The sequence below is a fragment of the Marmota flaviventris genome, chromosome 5 (assembly GCF_047511675.1).
Source record: "Marmota flaviventris isolate mMarFla1 chromosome 5, mMarFla1.hap1, whole genome shotgun sequence".
Lineage (NCBI taxonomy): Eukaryota > Metazoa > Chordata > Mammalia > Rodentia > Sciuridae > Marmota > Marmota flaviventris.
Genome location: NC_092502.1, coordinates 6,879,458 through 6,896,548, shown reverse-complemented (window position 1 = coordinate 6,896,548; position 17,091 = coordinate 6,879,458). Strand labels below are relative to the sequence as shown.

Sequence of the window (17,091 nt, the reverse complement as noted above, 5' to 3'; positions counted from 1 at the left end):
CTCCCTCTGCAGCCCAAGGCCAGGGGCTGCCTGCAGGTGCCCCCATTTACATGTCAATCCCACACAGCAGCCCCCCCCCCCAGTGCCCCTGGGAACCTAGGATCCAGAGGAAAAGGACTTCCAGGGAAGTGTGGCCATGAGAAGGGAGCTGCAGATCTGGGCCAACAGGAGGCATTTCCCAATCCAGTGGTCTCAGCTTGTGCTGACCTCTGTAGACCATCGGGTGCTAATTACTATAATGTACTCCCCAGGAATTGGCAATGCAAAGGGAAAACCAAACCTGAGTCCACTTATATTTACATTTACCTGAAACACGCACAATCCTTTGTTCAGTCCTTCAGAAGAGCCCAGGATGCGCTTCCTCAGAGAGGCTGGACAGGGACACTGGGGACTGTCCTATCACAGGCTGAGGTCACCCTCCCTCCTACACAGAGCCTGCCTTTCCTCCTCCCAGGCAGGAGGCCATGTCCCACCCTGACCCTCAGCCCCTGAAGGAGGCCTCTCTCCTCTGCTGGTCACAGTGTTTCTGGCACCACACAGACACCACGGTGGGTGCCAGACATGGGAAGAAGACTGTCCACATGTGGTGACATTTATATTTGGGGTGACATGAAGTGAAGAGTCACAGCTCAGGTGAAGTGAGCTTCCCCAGGCCTCCTCAGGCTCCTCCTCTCTCAGATCCCCACCAGGGCTTGGTGGCATGTGCTGCCCTGAGTCTAGCTGCAGAAGGAAGGAGCCCTGCCCAGCTCTCCAGGTGTTCAAGACTAGGGCAGGGCATTCTGATCCCTCCTGCAAAACCACATTCAGGGAAAGAGGGAAGGGGCAGGTGTGAGGCCCCAGGGGACCCCACCACTGGATGTCACATTATATGGAGAAGCAAGGATGCTGGGATCCTGCAGGCTCAGTCCTGGAGAGCACTCCACATGGGGAACTGAGGCCCAGGGGTGAACATCTTAATGGGTGCTGAGCCCTGTAAGGGATGATGGTTGTGACAGAGTGGGAGGGACCTGGAGGTGAGGACCTGCCTGCAGCACAGTTCCCCAGTGTGGCCGCCTCCATCCTCCAGCTCCCTGGGCCTTGGCTAGACTTCATCTCCTGATGACCATCAACATTGCACTGAAGGAGCATGAGCCACCTGGGCAGAGGCCAAGCAGCCTTATGTGAAACTCCTCTTGACACCACATGGTGGCAATAATGCACTATTCTAATGCTCATGGCTGGTGCTGCTTCTCAGGTCTTAGGCAATGCTGCAGGATTCCTCAGTCCACTGATATGTGTGGCCCAGAGTGAACAGCACACATTTAAAGTGGACTGTGCACTTTGAAGCAGTGAAGAGGTGTTGACCTGTGACATACCTCATGTGGGACACTGCACCTGTTATCTGTGATGTTCGTGTGTGATTTTGTCTGAGGATAAACCAGAAGACAGCTGCATCTATTGCAAGCAAAGAGAAATGCTGCTCCCTTGGGATTAGATGGGTTCCTCCTGCAGCAGACCCCCAGGGAGAGCAGGAGGTCACCTTAACTCTCAGCACATTCTGTACACACAGGGAAAACCCCAGGCCATGACAATGTTGTTTTTTTTTTTTTTTTTTTTAACTTTTGGAGTAGATGCCAGCAATTTCATTGTTAAAGGTCCACACATCTCCCACAGACCCACACATGGAAAGGCCTCACCAGGGCACACACCCACACAGCAGAGGACCAAAAGCCTGTTCACAAGGGCCAGGGTTCCTCACCTGCAAGGTCAGTTTTGTCCCCAAGTCTCGTGCCCTCCCCAGCTACAGCCAGCAGGAGGGAGGCTCCCAGGCCAGAGCCAGCAGGAAAGCCCACCTTTCTCCTCACCTAGGGCTTCCCTCAGTGAGGATGGTTCCAGATCCTTCTTGTTTACAGTTGATCCTGAGACCAAGGCAGTTACAGGAAACACTGAGACTCAGGGGAGGCTGGGCACGGTGGGCCTAGGCCTGAGTTCTCCTGTCCAGTGAAAGGCCCCAAGGCAGGTGCAGCACCCCCAAAGAAAGTCAGGGATGTCACCCTTTCTCATGTGTCTTGATGGAAAATTACAAGCCTCTTGATCCAGGAGGAAGATGGGGGCTGAGGACACGTCCCTCCCACACAGCTGACAGGCTGGTGCTGCCATTGGCATGCCCCCTTGGCCCAGTGTCACATGATGAGAGAGGCAGTCCACCCCACCAAGGAAACCTCCATGTCATCTGTCATGTGTGATGTCAGATTTCCATACGAGTTCATTTGAAAATAAGATAAACCAGCAATTTCCCATCTTACCTTGGCATTAGAGGGGCCTCTTCCTGTAGCAGGGCCCCAGGAGGCCAGGAGGACACAGAGTACCTGTCAGTAAGCACATTGGTGGGGCTGCTCATGAATTCCTCAAGGAGTTGGCTCCTTGTGGACACAGGACCAGAGTGGACGGAGGAGTTTGCTTCACCAGCCTGGACCGAGCTGCTGCTGGGCCACCGTCCTGGGCGGAAGAAGCCTGGAGAGGGAGGAGAGGACAGGAATGGGGCTCAGGTCCTCAGCTGTGCAGCTGAAGGACACTTGGGTCAGCCTGAAATGTTGAGTCCACAGATGGCGCTGGCCTGTGAGCTGTGCTTTCCTGGACGCTCATGGCTCCATTCCTCCTAGTGGCCCATACACAGTTCCTAGTCCAGGGTGGAATTGCTGCTGAGACTGAGAGTTTATATTTGGATGCCAGTGTTCACTGGTGCCCCATAGAGCCTCCTGAGTCAGAGTGGGGCTTCAGGAGGTCATGGAGAGGGGCCCTCAACACACCTGCAGATAGGGTGAGTGGGAACCGTGTTCCTGTAGATGAACCAGTGCAGAACCAGAAGAAGAGCAGAGGGCCTGAGCGCCTGGATGCCTGGGTGCTGATGCAGAGGGCCTGAGCTCAAAGCAGCTGGAGCCATTTGAACCTGGGCATGTCATGCAATCCTGTGTCCTGTGTCCTCTGCTCTGTCATTTGAACACTGAAATGTGCCTCCTTATTGGTATCATGAGGCTGAATGTAACCAGATGCAGGTAAAGCTTTAGCATAAAATGGCTGGCTCAGTATAAATGTGTGTGGCCTTTCAATTTTAAATATCTGGGAGAGAAAGCCACACACTGGCTAGTGGCTGCCTCCAGGGAGGGAGTTGGTGGTTAAAGGCAGGGGAGGGGGGAGGGCTCCTCTCCTCCACTGTTGGGTGTGGTGATCTGCAGCTTCTGGGAGCTCTTGCATCATGGCTTGTGATCCCCAAGTCGACCTGTGACATGAGCTGAGTAGAGAGATTCCACAGATGAGGACATTTGTATTTACAAGAAGGGACATGCCAGAGATAGCAGACCTGGGACAGGAATGCAGCTGCTTCCCTGAGGACAGAGACCACCAAATCCTGAGACCCCTAGTCACACCCTGGGCCACTGAACCTCGAGCTCCCCCCAAGCTCTTCCTCAAACATAATGACCAGGCATTTCTGCATGGAGAACAGCTGACACCTTAGAAGAGGTGGCTGAACACAAGGGCTCAGGTCCTTGACCAGCTCTGTCTCTATTATGGTTCAGTCCCTGACCCCAAATGAGATGCACTTTACATCAAAGAAGCTCCTCTGGAGGACAAGATGAGATTCAGATGTGAGGCCACACTTCAGCAAGTTCACAGTGCCAACTACCTTGTGGTGGACCTTCCTGGTGTTGAGGACAGCACTTAGGGGACCAGTGTCCACCTGGCTTTCCAACTTAATCAGAACACAGGACATTACAAACCAACTGTCACTGCCAAGAGTCACTCCCTTCAACTGACCAAGGCTGGGCAAGCAGTTCCTGGTGACTCCTTGGTAAGTTTCACTAGGATGGAGTTTCTGTGTCTTCTGAAGTAGGTCTGTGGTCCTCACTGTGTCACTTAACCTGGATTGAGAACTGTCTGTGCAGACTGGACCAAGTCCTGCTGTTGATGGACACGGGCTGTGGCTGCTCTGAGTGTGCCCTCCCTGCTCACTACTTCCTCACCATGGGTGGCCTGCAAACTCTCATCCTTCCTGAGACCCCTCAGTGGCAGGAGACACAGTCCAGTCTTTTCCCTGAGGGATTTCTTATGAGCCACAGACCATGTTCCTTAATTCAGGACTGTCCCTGAGGAGCACCCAGGTCCACCATCTCTCTCTCAATAAATGTCCTGTCTCCTAACCCAGTGGTATTGTTCCTTCTCTCAACTCTTCGACTGATGATCCAAAGAGCAGGGATCTGTCATTATGAACCCTGAGGAATTCCTATGAAAAAATTTAATTTTTCTTTACAATCACTGAATCAAGATTGGGCATATATGGTCCTGGATTTCAGTAGCAGAGAAACATTTGGCTTTTAGTTCCCATTCCCCATAATGTCGTGCTGAGCTTGGTGCCAGGATTCCCCTGGCCACATGAAACGGTGTGGTGGTGTCCCCTGTAGTCACTAAAGTTCTACATAAGGACGAGCACATTTCTGCTTACAGTACTTGACAGAATTGCGGAGGCAGTGGGGCTGCGCACTGCTGGTGTGGAAAGCATGATCTGTGTCTCTGGGTCTTACCATATGGCTGTTTTGCACATTGCAGAGCGTGCCCATGGTGAGCCGCAGTCGGCTGTCTTGTTCTAACTGTGACAACATGAGCACATCTACACAGGCATCTGTGGGAGCTAAGAAGGGGGCTGAGGAGAAGCAATTCAGCTCCAGCACAAAGCACAGTTTGAATTCTCAATAACAAGAGAGATACTCAATTCTTTTTTCTTTTATGGTGCTGGGAATTGAACCCAGGGCCTTGTACCTGTGAAGCAAGCACTCTACCAACTGAGCTATATCCCCAGCCCAGATACTAGGTTCTTGTGTAATTTATTTAAAATATTTTGATTTCATGAAATGAGGAGATGTTATAAATCTATATTAACCCACATGGACATAATTTAAAAAGACAAAGAAAAATGTGGATGCCTGTAAATATATAATATACTAACATGACAATAAAATACGTATAATAAGATATTTAATATACCATTAAATTATATACCTCTATTATTCAAGTAAAGATGCCAATAAATGAGATCTAAATCTAAAATTAAATCGTGTCATTGCTTCCCAAACCTGTGGCTCTCTGGGAAAATATGGGGTGACCATCGGTTTTATATTCTATGGGGTGAATTTTATGACATGTTGTATATCTCTCTAGAGCAAGGTTCATAATGAATGTCTCGGGGTTCTCCTGTAGTGTGAAGGGGTAACTTTATTTAAAACAGTTACAACATTTTCCAATAATCCTTGTAAAGAATTGCAATGGGGTTTTCAAGGTCCCAGATATCCTTACTCACTAGCATGTTTTTTTTCTGTCCTCCAAAGCCTAGAAGCCAGGACCATGGCATGAGGAACAGGCTGCAGTCCGTGTCCCAGCTGGGGAGCCCCTGAGTGGGCAGAGCTGGCACCTCCTGCCAGTGGCAGTTCCACAGCCCAGAGCACAAGGCCAGTCCAGGCCCAGCCAGCCGTCAGAGCAGGACCAGGCACCCCTCCTGCAACACAGCACACCTGGGCACTTCACCAGCTTCTTCATCCATCAGCTCCTGTCTTTTGTTAACCACTCAAAGTAATGATGAAAGGGAAAATTCTGTTTATCGTCAGCTCCTTACAAATCATCAGCAAACAAACCATATTAGAAACAAAGGGCAAAAGTCAAACTCAATAAGAGTACTCTGCTTAATAAGTGTCTCGGGGACTGGGACCAGAGTTCCAGCAAACCAGTCCTGGAGGGCATCCCCTGCCAGAGCCCGGCGCTCCCTGTGGTCCTCCCTGAGGACTTTTCCCCTCAGCTCTTTCTCAGGGCCATGTCCCTTCTGGGACCCGTGTGGGACCCAATGCTGCAAAGCACCAAGTGAGCCTTCTTGACAGCCTGGGATTCCTCAGCATCACCTGAAACACAAATGCAACAAATTGAGCAAGACCTGGAGACAGAGCCCTTATTTCAGCTGAACCTGGCGGCTCCTTAGCAGAGCGAACTACTAGAGAGACAGGCCCCAGCCACTTCCAGGACTTAGAAGAGCCCCTGAGGACAGACACAGACCATCATCATAGGAAGAGAGAACTTCTGTACCCATAAAGTTCACCCAAGGAAGTTCACCCAGTGAAAAAAACACTAGAATGTCTTGTCACAGGATGGTGGTGACTCCACCCATAACAGTCTCTGAAAGTAGGAAATGAGGGGTGACCACCACCCCAGGCAAGCCTGCTGCAGCTGAGACGGGCAACCGAAAGGGCCCATGAGCCTTGGTGAAGGGAGCCCCTGAGGACACGGCAGTCACATCATGCCTGCTGCTCCAGGCAGAGACCACAGAGCATGCCATGGTGCTAAGGAGAGACGGGTCATGGTCATTAAGCTGCCAGCACCTGCAGAGCTTGCACACCGTGCCCACAAGTGATTAATGGCTACACCCTGACAAAGAGGGACATTTGACCTCCAGGCACCAGCGGTTTACCATAACTTGATCTCCAGGGACATTTGTAAACATCTTCCACATCACCCAAATCTACTGTGGCTCCCTGCTTAGGATCACACCCCAGCCTCCTCGGAACACCAGCCTTCACATGTGGGAGGGAGTGCCCACACCCAGGAACCCTCACACATGGGAGGGGAGTACCCACACCTGGTCCCCTCTCTAAGCCTGCCTTGGACTCCTACAGGTGACAGAGCACTGAGCACAGAGTTCAAGGAGAGCACAGTGAAAGGCTCTGACCTCACCTGGAAAGGAGGATTTTGGATGAACATGGTTCTAAGACGCCAGTTGCCATCTGTCAGTGGCAGCATTGCTAGTGTCATTGATAGTGTCCCTGTACCTGTGTTAGCCTGGCCGTGTGTTTGCTGGGGCTAGGAATGTCCCCTGAAAGCTCATGCTTTAGGAGCAGCATCCTAAGGCGGGAGGTGGAGGGCTGCGATGTCCAGGCGGTGATCAGGACTATGACTCAGCAGTGGACCGGGCATTTCCTGGAGTAATCCACAGAGAGCTGACAGGACAGATGGGGCGTTGCTGGAAGGAGCCGGTCATGGGGACAGGCCTTGAGAATATATTTGTCCTGACACCTTCCCTTCCCTTCCTGCCTCCTGGCTTCATGAGCTGAGAAGCTTTCCTCCTCCATGCTCTTTAGCCAAGAGTTCCCACCTCACCTCACCTCATGCCCAGAGCAGTGGAATCAGCCAGCCATGAACACGACCTCTGAAACTGTGAGCCAAGACAAGTTCTTCCTCCTCTGAGTTATTCTTGTCAGGTGTTTGGTCACAGGAAAGAAAAGCTGTCTAACACTCAGTGCAAAAATGGGTACTGAGAAGTAGGGTTATTATCTATGACCCAGTGGTTTCGAAGCCTTTGGAATTAGTCTGAAGGAGGAGTTTGAAAAATTCTGGAGATGCAGAGTATTGGAGCCTTATAATTTTGCAAGCAGAGCTTAATGGGTGAATCTGGTGGCAGCTCAGAAGGCCAAAATGTCCATGGGACTATGGGCAGGGAAGAGCATGCTCAGGAGTTTTCAGAGAGGAGAGAGGAGTCTGCTGGGAAAGTGGGCTAGAGGCCATCCAAGCCACATTCCAGCAAAGAAATTCTTGGTCCTTGTCCTGAGATTTTCTGTGACACTAAATGTAAAGCTGATGGGCCAATCTAGAGGAAGACATTCCAAGGAGCACAGCACTTGGGCCGTGACCTGGGGGTGTTGGTGGTTTTAGAATTGAGCATCATCAACATGGTGTTGGTTCTGCAGGAATGAGATTCCCAAGGCAGGCCCAAGAGGCCAGGCAAATGGTGGTACCGTGGTAATCCTGCATGCAGCCCCTGAGTGGGCAATGCGGGAAGCTGTGGGTGCAGCCAGAATTGCCAGGGAGATCCCAGGAATTAAAAGATGCTCTAAGCCTGGGACATCTGCCAGGAAAAACTGCAGAGAACCAGCAGAGCCAGAGTCGGAGAGATGCCATGTGGGATAAATCTGGCAAGACGAGAGAGGCCGAGTTGTCCAAGCCCTCTGGGAGTCACATTTCGCCATTTTGTGCCCCGAAAGCTGGATGTGGAGCTACTAGACTTTTTTGCCCTGCTGGTTTTGGTCTTGCTGTGATCCCATCCCTTCTTTTCCTGCCTCTGGCCCTCCTGTTTGGGATGGGAATGTTTACGCTGTGCCATTGTATATTGGAAGCATAGAATTTGCTTTCTGATTTTTTCAGGTGTGCTCGCGCATAAGCGTTTGCCTTGAGGCCTGGAGGATCATTCAAACTTGCATTTTTGAGCAAGGCCACATATTTAAAGACTATGGGGGTCTTAGGAAGGGAATGAAAGCATTTAGCAGTGTGAGATGGGCATGAGTTCTTTGGGGTCAGAGATGGAATGTTACAGTTTGGATCTAGAATGTCACCTGAAAGCTCATGTTTTGAAGCATGATTCTTAATGCAGCAAGGTGAGGCTTTGGGGCAGTGATTAGGGATCTAGATTAATATATAGATATAGGAAAGAACTTTTGGTGCTAACTGTAGGTGGCTAGGCAGGGCTGGATGAAGCAGGCCACTGGGCCATGGCCGTGAGAAATACACATGTCCCTGCCCTGTCCTCCCCTTGTTTCCTAGTTGCCAGGAGCTGAGCAGGTTTCAAGCCCTGTTGCCTTGATGTTCCAGCTTACCTAGGGCCCAGAGCAATGGAATCAGCAGCTCGACCGTGGACTGAGACCCCTGAAACTGTGAGCAAGGACAAGTTCTTTTTTTTTTTTTTAAAGAGAGAGAGAGAGAGAGAGAGAGAGAGAGAGAGAATTTTTTAATATTTATTTTTTAGTTCTCGGCGGATACAACATCTTTGTTTGTATGTGGTGCTGAGGATCGAACCCGGGCCGCACACATGCCAGGCGAGCGCGCTACCGCTTGAGCCACATCCCCAGCCCGGACAAGTTCTTCTTCCTCTGAGTTGTTCTTGCCAGGTGTGGTGGTAAGTTATAAAAAGCTAACACTCCGTGCTCACATTGTTGCTGGGCAAGTGTGATTCTGCACCCATGCAGAGGTGTTGGTCAAAGTCCAGCATTAACACCTCCTGGGCATTGAGCGTGTGACCTAACAATCTTGTACTGCAAAGTCCATCTTCAGGTAGAGGGACACAGAATATGAAAGGGCTCCCACAAGGGGCTGTTTGGGGTGCATATGCAAATTCAGAGCACACTTTTACATTCAGGTGTCCATAAAAACCATGTGGAGACTGGATCACACTAGTAATTAATGAAGGTAAAAACTGGCAACTCTAAAATTTATCAGACACCAGCAAACTCCATATTCTGAGAGGAACGTATAGCAATGTTTATTTACACTGTATGGAACATTCATATCAGAACCTCATAAAAACAAAACAATTGTCAATTTAAAAGCCAACAAAAGAAAAAGTAGCAGGCTGCCAACTGGTGAATGAAATACAAATTAAGCTAGGAAGTGTAACACCAGAGTGATGTGAGGGTGATGTCAACGGAGGAGCCGCTGGTGCTGACAGAAATTGGTGAAATTAAACACCAAGATATCAATGGAGAAAAGCAACACGGGAAAACCTGAACCATGGGGAAAAGCAAGGCCAGTAGTGAGATTTATCTGGGAAGGAAGAAGTCCCAAACTCATTTAAGAAATTAAAAAGAAGTCCTAATGAGGTATCTCAGATAAAAAAAATATTATGAAACTATTTATGCCAATGTATTTGAAAATGTGAACAAAGTGCTAAGAAAAAGATGCTGAAAGTGATTCATGTAAAAACAAAGCTTAAATAGTTCAGCAGGTAGTATGTAAATTGAATCAGTAGCTAAAAGTGACTGTGTCTTTCACATACACACACACACACACACACACACACACACACACACACAAGCTCTAATAGTTCTACTGCCCCAATACCAAAATTCCCCTGAATTATAATTTCAATCTCGTTGAAAATTTTGGTAGAGAGGTAACGTCCTATGACTTCTGAGAGAACAGCAGGAGGTCACTATTCTAACCAAAGGGGAGCTGGGGAAGAGCGTGGGCCATGGGGAGAGGTCTGGAGTCCTGTGGGCAAACTCAAACTGACCAGCACAAACACTTGGAAGCATGTTCCCAGGACAAGTGCACTTATATGTCTCTATATTAGTATCAGTTTACCATCAAAGATAGCTTCTTTATAGGAAAAGGAAACCGGAATGCAAGCTACAGTATTTCCTCACTTTACCCCAATGGCCACATTTATCCTGTGCTCAGGGAAAGAACTGGAAGAAATCTCTTTTCCCAGAAATGCTGGATGTGGCCTGGCCTGAGGATTGATAAACAGAGGGACAGTAACATTTCTCCTGAAATCAGTGGTGGGGCTACAGAAGACAGCCAGGAGACTTCTAAGCAGAATGAAGCCACAGAGTCTTGTGGACGCTGCCACGTCATGTGACCAGCATTTTCCTCTCCTGATTGGTTTGAGGCACTGTCGGTCACTTCCAGTGGCTGTAAAAGACGGTAGCCCCAATCTTGAGAGTAGTAAAAATGGAACAAATGTGTCTTCATGAGTAGGCATGCCTTCCTGCAGCCCCATGGGTCGAACTAAGCTCACCTGTTCCTTTGTGATATTACCCCTTTGCCCTGTTTGGGATAGAATATTCCATGGAAACACCCTTTGTGTGTCCCCTTCTCTTACTCTGTCCTTGGGTGTGGCCTTCCTAGATGTCAGTCAACCTACTGACAGCAGACATCATGAAACTAGACTCAGCCCCCTGAAACCTGACCCCTTGCCTCATTTGAATGGCTTCTCCTCAATAAAAGGGGTTAGCACAGGCTCACTCTCTTTTTGCGGACCCTTAAGATCAGAGGAGCCATCACAGCACCCCCCCCCCCAAAGATAAAGGTATCTCTGTCTCTTGTGTGGTTATTTTACACAGCCCAGTTCTCCTGGAGTGACCCTGAGTGTTTCTGTCGCCAGAGGCTCCTGCAGACATCCAGGCTGCAGGAGTACTGGCTAAGGGAGGATGCTCAGGGAGGAGGAGCACGTGGACAGGTACCCCCAGGGCAGGAGGCGCTAGAGAGGGGCAGGTCAGTCACTATCCAGAGGGTGGAATTAAGTGAGAGGTGGGGACACTCCCCCCCAGCATACCATGGAGTCTTTCCCTGAGGTAGGAACAGACAAGGGTCAGGGGAAATGTGAAGCAGCAGCCATTCTGCTTCTGTGACTGCCAGGTGTGTGGACTGAGGGACGGAGGTCGGGGCTGACTCAGGCTTCTCACCTGGGAGGGAAGGGCCCAGCTGCCTTGTGCTGCCACAGGTTCTTCTGGAGAAGCAGAGGGTGGGCAAGGGATTCAGAGCCCCTAGCTTTCCCGAGGGCCAGTTTGAGGTCCCTAATGGTGAGCCCAAGGAAGGTAGCTGGGAGGTGGTCAGATGGCAGATCTGGAGCTCATCTGAGGCCCAGTGTCCTTTAGGGGCTGCTGATGCTGCAGGATGAGATGGATCTCACAGGAGTGTGCAGGGTGAGAGGAGTGGAGGGGAGGGTGCTTTTACCTGGATGACAGGGAACACTGACCAGAGCCTATTCTCCTGAACTTTCCAGAGAAAGGGCTATAATGATATAAAAGCCTAAAATCACTTTAGTATATGAAAATGAAACCAAAATATAACATAAAACTTTAAAACCCTGAAAACGGAACTTAAAAAAATATTTTATGTGAAAATTAGTTTTTTTATTCAAAGTTATCACGACATGGATGCATTTCAAGGCACCTGATATATCTCAGGAGGCCCAGCAGCCCTGGAATCCACCCTTCCTGGAGAACAGACCAGGGCAGGCCTCTCCCTGCTGCCTGCATGGCCCCTTGCCCCACGTCTGTTACCCCCTGGGTCCTCACCCTTGCGCAGGGGATTCACATGGTAGTCTGTGCAGAGCTTCTGCATGCGCAGCTCTCGCAGGTACTGTTCCCGCAGGAACTGATTCTGATGAACCTCATCCTGGATCGCCCTCTTCCTGTGGTATCCAGCCATGGCCTGGTCACACAGGTGCTATGTGCTCTCTAAGTGCCCTCTGGCTGGGGCGGTGCCAGGTCCTCTGCCATCTCCAGGCAACAGCATCCCAGCTGTCTCCTGGCAACAGAGTCCTGGTTGGAATGCTCCAGTCTCCAGCCCTGGACCTCCCCTGGGCGGCCCAGTCCCCCGACTCCACCCATTGCCCTCAAATCCCTCCTCCCAGGGCCCCAGGCAGGCACTGGACTCACCTGTCCCATCTTCTCAGGTCAGAACCTGGGTACTAGAGCTGCCCTAGGACATCATCAGGGAAGGGCTCCAGGTCCAGTCACAGGCCCAGGTAAGGGACTGATGATTGGACCTCACCTTGGCCAGTCATTCCCTAAAAAGATTTGGGGAGGAGTCAGGAAGCTCTCCCACTTTGAAACAGATGCCCAGAATCATGACCTATGGCTAGCTCACACACACACACACACACACGCTCAGGGCTGGCAGTTTTCCATTTGAGAACATGTTCTGTCCAGTGTGGTTATAGACAGAACCACCTGTTCTCTATGGAAATTCCTGGGACTTTAGTGTTTTTAACTGTGGTAAGATACACATGGCAGGAAATTTCCCACCTTGGACCTTCCTGAGCACACACTTGGGTGGTACCGAGTGTGTTCACACCCTGTGCAGCCCATCTCCAGAGCTGCTTCACACTCTGAGCTGGGCTTCCTCTCCCCTCCTCCAGCCCTGGCCACCACCTCTCCATTCTGTGTCTGGATTCACCCCACTGGACGCCTTATGCAACAGTTCACTTTAAAAGAACCCAAAGTGCCTCACCCAGAGAGGGAGACCCCCTGGCCCCGTGAGCACCTCACCCTGACTCTACAGCCTGTGCTCTCTCCACTGGGGACCTTCTCCTTGGTCCATTCACTCATTTGTGAGACGGGGTTGTCCAGGAGGGCTTAGGGCAGGGACCACAGTTGGACACGCTGGCTGTGTGGAGGCTTCCGCAGGGTCCTGGGTGACTCCTGACCTCATGCCTGCTGCTCCTGCAGGCTCCTGCAGCTGGCTGCTCAGCAGGAGAGGGAAGGAAGGACTCTGGAAAAAGGGCCCTGCTGAAGCTCTTTCTGCCATGGTGCTAAGGCAGAGTGAGGGAGAGCCCAGATAGTGGTAGGTCAGCCAGGATCTGGTCGGGGAGCCAGGGGTCTGGCAACTGACCTCAGAAATGCTCCAGGCTGAGTGTGGGGCTGTCATCCTTCTGTGTCCCTTGGGTCCACCTGCTCAGGCTGCTGGGAAGACAGCCCCAGGGGCTGTGACCTCCCACAGTAGGGAGACCGTCTCCCCTGGATGAGTGTGTCAACCCTGCTGCCTGGTTGGGGAGGCTGGATTGTGGGTGGGACTGGATTATGGGGACTTAGAAGGGAGATCTGGGAGGAGGAGAGGGGGTAAAGATGGGGAAGTGACGGGAAAGGGAAGCCAGATGAACAGGGGGGAGGCGAGTGGGTGGTCTGGGAGCAAGAGAGGAAGAGCTGGGCACGGGGCCCCTCAAGGCAGGGTGTTGGGAAGGGACCATGTAAGGCAGAGGAGGGAAAGTGGTGGGGCAGAGGCCAGAAGGGGAGGGCTTGAGCCGGAGAGCAGGCTGAGGGCTGGCAGCCTGGCGGGTCAGGGGAGGGAGGCGGTGATGGGGCTGGAGGGTGGGCGCAGGAGGGGGGCGCGGGCGTTGAGCTTTATCCACGGGAGGAAGCTTCTTAGTCATGTCTTTGGACAGTCCTAGCTACTCACTGGCCAACCAGTGACTGACCCTTGCCAGAGGGCCTCCCACAGTTCTCTCCTCAGATTCCATGACGGAAGGCCCTTTGTGACAGGCACAGCCCCACCCTGTAAGGCACTGACAGTCCCCACCATCCAGGGACTGGTCCCATGTCTAGGTTCAAGAGTGGTCACAGGACACAGCAGAGAGAGAGATGCTGCACTAGGAGTCCATGTCCTTAGGGGGACGTGCAGACTGCCCTTCTCAGGCAGTGACTGATCAGAGGGCTAGGGGACACCTCTGTGCCTGGGTCCTAGGTGCCAGTTCAGAAGTGGGATGGGAAAGTGGAATCAGTGTCCCAGTGGATTAACTCACTGCATTTCCCAGAGCCCTTTCTTATCATCTAACTCCCTGCATGAACAGAGGTAGTGAGAGGGGAGAAGAAGTATCTATTATGCAAAGAGGAGGACACTGGAGACTAGGGAGGGGGCTGCCATGGGCAGGCAGTGGAGTTAGAACCGATGGGACCTGGGCCAGGCACAAGGAGGGTATGCAGGAGCAGCACACAAGGGCACCGAGTTCCCAAGGGCAGCCTGATCCTCCCATATTTTTGGTCAAGGTCTGGTAGGACTGCTGGGCTCGGGGCTTTACTTCTGTGGTTTGCTGTGGGTCCCTGTGGTCCCACAGTTTGTTCCCTAACTCACATCACATCTGTGTGACTATTCAATGCCAGGAGCCTGTGTCCTCCTGAATGTGCTGAGCTCCAGCTAGGTGGCCACAGTCTTTTCGATTTCTCACGACCATTTCAGCCTCTGAGGACCTAAACTGCCTGCTGGGCACCTCTCCTCTGCTCTTTGGGGCAGAGTGTGAATGTGCTGAGGCTGCTCCCAGAAAGTGGGGTGACCTTGTCACAGGGACAGGACTTTCCTGAAGCTGGCTACCCTCAGCACCCTCTGGTTCTTTGGTTGGAATGATGTTGAAATGCACCTTCCTTGTTTGAGGTCTGGAGTCTGAACATGGCTTTCATTATCACAGGAACATTTCTAGAAAGTTCTGTGTTGTCTTCAATGCCAAGAACACTGAATCATTGCTCAACATGGGTGGGATAACAAGTCTGGAGGCCCCCTGAGTCTAGGGATAGATGATTTCCAGTAAAGGAGGGTTCCACACAGAGTTATGATTTAATGATACCAGTATTTGTGTGCAGTGGGGGCCAAAGGTCTTTACCTGGAAAACGGCTCCTTACCCCACACCCAGTCCTCACTCCAGGCTCTGTCTCTGGGTGGCTCTCTATGCTGATGCCAGCAGGGAAGTCCAACTTTCTCTTCATCTAGATTTTTTACTAAGCAAGTGGGTGATCCCAGAATGCAGGCCATTTTCTCTTGTTGGTGTCCACCTGGGACTGCAGTGAACACTGGGAGGGTCCGGTCATGTTTGTGTTGCTCAGCTTTTCATTCCAGTGGCAAAAATCCTCACATGACCAACTTAAAGGGAGGAAAGGTCTATTCTGCTCATGGTTCCAGAGATTCCAGTCCATGTTGGTTCAAGTCCATTGTTTCTAGACATGGTGGGCAAAGGGGCAGAGTGATGCTGATCTCATCATGGCATGGAGGGCAGGGAGATAAAGAAAGATAGAGGAAAGGGCCAGGGACAAGACTGAACCTTCTAGCTCATTCCCTGCCTCCCCCCCATGATCTACCTCCTCCAGCAAGCCCCACCCCCTACAGTTTGCACCCCTAACAGTCCTTTCAAATATGGCCCCATCAATGGATCCATCCACTGATGAGCACTCACATGACCCCATCATTCCCCAGCATCCACACCTCTGAACAGTGCTGCAGGTGGACTAGGTCTTCAGCACAGGGGCCTTCAGGTGGAATTCCAGATCCAAACTGAAACATTGTTGTGCAGCACTTCTGCACAAATCAACCATATGTGGCACTTGTGGAGAATATAGAAGATTTTCCTCAAGGAAATGTTTGTCACATTCATTTTGGTTGGAAATTACAAAATCTTCAATCCAAGATCAAATTGTTGCTGAGTTTCAACTTTCAACTTTTGTTCTATTACTTACAAGCTGCACAGAATAGCTTCAGGACTCCCCTGTCTTTATGCAGGGGGGACAACAGAGAGAGTTCGTGGGGCAGGGGAATGACAGGCAGGTACCAGGGCCTGATGCACTTGGTCAGGATCTCACTGAGAACCACAGGGACCTGGAAAGCTCACATAATCCCTCACTCCTCAGTTCCCTGCACTTGTTAGACCACGATGCAAAGAAAAGACCACCGACTCCAATTGAAATCAAATTAAAGGAAGCTTATAATTTCAAACTGCCAGGCTGTCTCCTAAAAACCACAGGAACTAGAGACAGCCCCCTACTTCTCCAGGAGTACAGCTTTATAGCACAGAAAGTTACACAAAGGGGGTTTGAGAACTTAGGATAACAAAATTTTGACAAGCGTAACACAAAGGCTAATTCATATTTTTACTGGTCCCAACATCAGAATTTATGAAGGTCAAATTTACGAAGGTCATTAGAGCCTCAGAGAGGGTCGTTACCTGGCCAGGGAAGGCCAAGATTTATGAGGAAGGCCAAAATTTATTTTCTATACAGAAATCCTAATATTTTACAGAAAACAGAAATGAATCCTTTATAACTTGTGACAAGATGGCTCCTGATCTTAAGAATTAGGCTGGGTTTATCACACTTCCATATTAAATTCTGAATATGCACTACTTATAATAATTATGTTGTATGCCTGTAAATAGGTGAATGCAGATGATGACCGGAGAGGAAGGCAGGTCCTTCAGAGGCGCTCTGCCTGTCCACTAAGTATAAAAGGACTGAGGGAGACCCTTGGGGGTTGGGGACCCAGAGCGAGGCGTGGGTGGCTCCAGGGCAGTGGAGAACGGATTTGCTTTTCCATCCCACCCGAGTCTGGTCCTTCACAGCTGGTGTAGAAAGTCGGGCCTCATCTCCTGAGTCTGACAGCAGCCCAGTGAGGTGGCCCGGGGACCGGTGGCCTCCTGTTCTTCTCCTGCGGGTGTGGACACCCACAGATGGCAGCTGACTTGCAGAATCACAGCACTGCTGAGTGAGGGACCGGGGAGGATGGAAGTCCTTAGATCCTGACGACAGGGCTCCTGAGTAGCCGAGGCCTCCAGATCATGTCCTGGCCCCTGGTGCTAGGACTTCCTGCATGCCATTTTACATCTCATGTCCCAAGGCTACTGGAAGGCCAGAGCTGATGTACAAGATGAGGTAATGTCAGGCTGGCCCAAATCAGAAACTCTCAGGGGGTTGCCCCTCCTATAGGGGGATGGGTCCTGGCACCCCTGACCCCCCGAGGGATAGGTCTCCCGCTCTCTGGGGTTAT

The 17,091-nt window shown here is 51.0% G+C and overlaps 1 protein-coding gene across 1 annotated transcript in view; it reads right to left on the bottom strand.

Annotated features, from left to right (window-relative positions):
- The window catches only part of LOC139705887 (ras-related protein Rab-12-like), a 28,587-nt gene extending 16,590 nt beyond the window's left edge, over positions 1-11,997 (bottom strand). Inside the window, exon 1 of the mRNA XM_071612781.1 lies at positions 11,865-11,997. Coding sequence (XP_071468882.1) covers positions 11,865-11,997 — 133 coding nt within the window. The remainder of the gene's footprint in view (positions 1-11,864) is intronic.
- Between the last annotated feature and the right edge of the window lie 5,094 nt (positions 11,998-17,091).